Source organism: Penaeus chinensis, chromosome 13, assembly GCF_019202785.1.
Source record: "Penaeus chinensis breed Huanghai No. 1 chromosome 13, ASM1920278v2, whole genome shotgun sequence".
Lineage (NCBI taxonomy): Eukaryota > Metazoa > Arthropoda > Malacostraca > Decapoda > Penaeidae > Penaeus > Penaeus chinensis.
The window spans coordinates 29894218-29899217 of NC_061831.1; the positions used below are offsets into that span (position 1 = coordinate 29894218).

Consider the following 5000-nt stretch of genomic DNA (forward strand, 5'->3'; position numbering starts at 1 on the left):
TACATTTTTTTGAAAATCTGATATACACATTTTGTGGCTATTTTTTCGACAAGTATTCGCCTAATGATGGTTAAAATCAAGAAGAAAAATGATGGTTCTACCCTGAGAACTGTGTGCTTCCGGAAAGACATCAGAAGTTTTACGACTGAACATCAAGCCTCGTATCCTTGGGAGGCATTTTCTCATGAACTGGAAGGACAAGTCTACACAATATCTTGGTAAAGCTTCATTCAGACACCACTGCTGGAAATCAAGATTGTTGACATGGGATATGAAGTCGTTTCAGTCTTCTAGAACATGTCATGAAGACTCTTTTTGCCTCCATCAAGGTCTGGGTTACCCCCCCACCCAAGGGCCACAGGTCTGGTTATAGCTTAAAACGCCCCTAGAATAGCTAGTTTAACGTTTTTGTTTGTTGTTCGCTTCGCTCGCCTCCCCACCCTTCCCCGCCTCCCCCAGGAATAAGCTGAAATGCCCCTCGGCACACCGCGCCATAACCTGCTTTGGCGGGCGGCCAGCCCATGTTCCCGAGCCGATCTCTTTTTAATCTCTAAAAGGAGATTAAAAAATCTAAGACATTTTTCAGGCATTTTTGAGGACTTCAGTTAGAGAAATGAATCAATTTCGGGCGCACATTCTTAGCTCACAGTATTTTAGCAACTAATAAGAGAAGCTGGAAACATAGAGGTCAAGAACTTTACGCTGTCATTATTACCCAATTAGTTCTTTAACAAACTTTTTACAAGCAATTACTTTGCATGCGTGAAGACCTAAATGGGCCTCATTTCATAAACTAATTTCTAATTACTTTATTATTCATCATTCCATATTCCTACTTTTAAGCTGTTCACCTCAGCAAAAGTAGAATAGACATCACATAATACTTATGATCTGGGGGGTGAACAATGCTACTAATAGGGGTACTTTGTGGCCCTACTTCATACCTAGTGTAGAAGGTAAACTGTGACCAATTGTACCGAGGGAATTATCCTGGACTCGCCCGAACTGTGCCCGGGTGTATTCAGGGAGGGTCAGTCTGGGCTTCTACATGTTAACAGAAACTATACAAATAATAATAACGATGATATTGCTGTTACATCAGAATGATGATGATAATAATGTAAATGATAATAATGATAATTATAACAGCCATAATAATGGTGAGAGTAATAGTAATAATAACGATACCAATGATAATGATGATAAAAAAAAACGATTAGAATTATACAAAATAACGATAGTAATAATAATGAGAATGATAAAAATAATGATAATAATGATGATAATTATAATAATAAGGGTGATGATGATAATGACAATGCTGCTTTTGCTTATGATGATCATGATAAAAATAGTAATGACAATAATAACATAAAAAAGGATGACGGTAATGATGATAATATTAATTATGATAATAATGATGATAGTAATAATGATGATGATAATAAGAATCATACTGATAATCATAATAATGATAGAAAAGATGATAACAATAAAAATCCCTTTAGTAATAACCATAACCATCACCATAGCCATAAGACTCCAAACAAGAGCGGAAATGGATCCTCTTGCATATTGCCTCGTTGTTCTTCTCGGCGAGTCATTCCCTCTCGCCCAGTGCACCTCAGCCACGTCAACAGACACCCGTTTCTCTCTCTATCACCGCATTTATCAAACATCTTCGTATCCTTACTTTCACTGCCCATCCTGCACACTTACCCCCTGGACGGAGCTGAAGAGCATTTCGAAAAGGTTTTCCGGCGCCGAATCTCTCGGGGATTTTATGGCTTCCATCGGCCGCCTCGCGGACCGACCGGCACCTGAGGGCGCGGAGGCTGAGGCTCACTGGGGATTGGGCGGCGATTCCAATCGGGGGCTGAGTTGCCAGGCGAGGTCGATTGGGGATTCCAATCAGGGGGCTGAGTTGCCAGGCGAGGTCGATTAGCGATTCCAATCGGGGGCTGAGTTGCCAGGCGGGGCGGATTAGGGATTCCAATCGGGGGCTGAGTTGCCAGGCGGGGCGGATTAGGGATTCCAATCGGGGGCTGAGTTGCCAGGCGAGGTCGATGAGGGATTCCAATCAGGGGGCTGAGTTGCCAGGCGGGGCGGATTAGGGATTCCAATCAGGGGGCTGAGTTGCCAGGCGAGGGCGGATTAGGATTCCAATCAGGGGCTGAGTTGCCAGGCGAGGTCGATTAGGGATTCCAATCAGGGGCTGAGTTGCCAGGCGAGGTCGATTAGGGATTCCAATCAGGGGCTGAGTTGCCAGGCGAGGTCGATTAGGGATTCCAATCAGGGGCTGAGTTGCCAGGCGAGGTCGATTAGGGATTCCAATCTGGGGCTGAGTTGCCAGGCGAGGTCGATTAGGGATTCCAATCAGGGGGCTGAGTTGCCAGGCGAGGTCGATTAGGGATTCCAATCAGGGGCTGAGTTGCCAGGCGAGGTCGATGAGGGATTCCAATCAGGGGCTGAGTTGCCAGGCGAGGTCGATTAGGGATTCCAATCAGGGGCTGAGTTGCCAGGCGAGGTCGATTAGGGATTCCAAATCGGGGGCTGAGTTGCCAGGCGGGGCGGATTAGGGATTCCAATCGGGGGCTGAGTTGCCAGGCGAGGTCGATGAGGGATTCCAATCAGGGGCTGAGTTGCCAGTCGGGGCGGATTAGGGATTCCCTATCGGGGGCTGAGTTGCCAGGCGAGGTCGATTAGGGATTCGAATCAGGGGCTGAGTTTGCCAGGCGAGGCGATGATAGGATTCCAATCAGGGGCTGAGTTGCCAGGCGGGGCGGATTAGGGATTCAATCGGGGGCTGAGATGCAGGCGAGGTTGATAAGGATTCAATCAAGGGCGCTGAGTTGCCAGGCGAGGTCGATTAGGGATTCCAATCAGGGGGCTGAGTTGCCGGGCGAGGTCGATTAGGGATTCCAATCAGGGGGCTGAGTTGCCAGGCGGGGCGGATTAGGGATTCCAATCAGGGGGCTGAGTTGCCAGGCGAGGTGATTAGGGATTTCAATCGGGGCTGAGTTGCCGGGCGAGGTGGATTAGATATTCCAATCGGGGGCTGAGTTGCCAGGGGGCGGATTAGGGATTCCAATCAGGGGGCTGAGTTGCCAGGCGGGGTGGATTAGGGATTCCAATCAGGGGGCTGAGTTGCCTGGCGGGGCGGATTAGGGATTCCAATCAGGGGGCTGAGTTGCCAGGCGGGGCGGATTAGGGATTCCAATCAGGGGCTGAGTTGCCAGGCGGGGCGGATTAGGGATTCCAATCAGGGGGCTGAGTTACCAGGGGAGGTCGATGAGGAATTCCAATCAGGGGCTGAGTTGCCAGGGGGGGCGGATTAGGGATTCCAATCAGGGGGCTGAGTTGCCAGGGGGCGGATTAGGGATTCCAATCAGGGGGCTGAGTTACCAGGGGGGGCGGATTAGGGATTCCAATCAGGGGGCTGAGTTGTCAGGGGGGGCGGATTAAGGATTCCAATCAGGGGGCTGAGTTGCCAGGGGGGGCGGATTAAGGATTCCAATCAGGGGGCTGAGTTGCCAGGCGAGGTCGATGAGGGATTCCAATCAGGGGCTGAGTTGCCAGGCGAGGTCGATTAGGGATTCGAATCAGGGGGCTGAGTTGCCAGGCGGGGCGGATTAGGGATTCCAATCAGGGGGCTGAGTTACCAGGCGGGCGGATTAGGGATTCAAATCAGGAGGCTGAGTTGCCTGGTGGGGCGGATTAGGGATTCCAATCAGGGGGCTGAGTTGCCTGGCGGGGCGGATTAGGGATTCCAATCAGGGGGCTGAGTTGCCAGGCGGGGCGGATTAGGGATTCCAATCAGGGGGCTGAGTTGCCAGGCGGGGCGGATTAGGGATTCCAATCAGGGGCTGAGTTGCCAGGCGGGGCGGATTAGGGATTCCAATCAGGGGGCTGAGTTGCCTGGCGGGGCGGATTAGGGATTCCAATCAGGGGGCTGAGTTACCAGGGGAGGTCGATGAGGGATTCCAATCAGGGGGCTGAGTTGCCAGGGTGGGCGGATTAGGGATTCCAATCAGGGGGCTGAGTTGCCAGGGGGGCGGATTAGGGATTCCAATCAGGGGGCTGAGTTGCCAGACGGGGCGGATTAGGGATTCCAATCAGGGGGCTGAGTTGCCAGGCGGAGCGGATTAGGGATTCCAATCAGGGGGCTGAGTTGCCAGGCGAGGTGGATTAGGGATTTCAATCGGGGTTTATCGAGGTTTCTAATCGGGCCTGACACGGGCTGCTTTAGGCTTCCAGTCGGGACCGTTTTAGTTTTCTAATCGGGATTGGCTTCGGTCTCTCATTCGGGATGGAACGCGATTCCAGCTGGCGCTCAGGGATCCAGTTGGGACTGTGAGGGCTTCGTCGCTGTCGTCTTCTCTGTTGGATTCTGGCCTTGTTCTCGACTCCCTCTTTCTCTCTCTCTCTCCTCCCTCCCCACCCTCTCTTTCTATCCCTCTCTCCTCCCTCCCTCTCTCTCTCTTCCCTCCCTCACTCTCTTCCTCCCCCTCTCTCTCTCCTCCCTCCCTCTCTCTTTCTCCTCCCCCTCTCTCCTCCTTCCCTCTCTTTCTCTCTCTCTTCCCTCTCTCCCTCTCTCTCTTCCTTCACTCCCTCTCTCTCCTCCCCCCTCTCTCTCTCATCCCTCCCTCTCTCTCCCCCCCCCCCCCTTTATCTCTCTCGCTATCTGTTAAAAATTGCTATATACATATATAGACATGTGTGACAGAACGATTCTGTTTGATTGATCGAATCTACAGGGATTTGTTTGTGACAACTTCGAATGCCAATATTATTTGAGACTATGGACACACACACACACACACACACAAACACGCATTCTCACACATACACATATCTATCATGTCATGTCTATCTATCCAAACACACACACATACATACTCTCTCTCTCTCACACACACACACTTACACACACACACAGACACACGGAGTGCTCGGCTGGGTGTGGCACCAGTACCGAGGGACGCGGCACTGTGTGTGTC

General features: G+C 50.9%; 1 protein-coding gene across 1 annotated transcript in view; it reads right to left on the bottom strand.

Annotated features, from left to right (window-relative positions):
- The window catches only part of LOC125031658 (formin-2-like), a 5678-nt gene that overhangs the window by 590 nt on the left and 88 nt on the right, over positions 1–5000 (bottom strand). Inside the window, exons 1-8 of the mRNA XM_047622543.1 lie at positions 4946–5000; positions 3962–4080; positions 3280–3312; positions 2775–2847; positions 2394–2553; positions 2141–2299; positions 1815–2003; positions 488–550 (exon numbers count right to left, since the gene is read on the bottom strand). The exon at positions 4946–5000 is cut by the window's right edge and continues 88 nt beyond it. Coding sequence (XP_047478499.1) covers positions 488–550; positions 1815–2003; positions 2141–2299; positions 2394–2553; positions 2775–2847; positions 3280–3312; positions 3962–4080; positions 4946–5000 — 851 coding nt within the window. The remainder of the gene's footprint in view (positions 1–487; positions 551–1814; positions 2004–2140; positions 2300–2393; positions 2554–2774; positions 2848–3279; positions 3313–3961; positions 4081–4945) is intronic.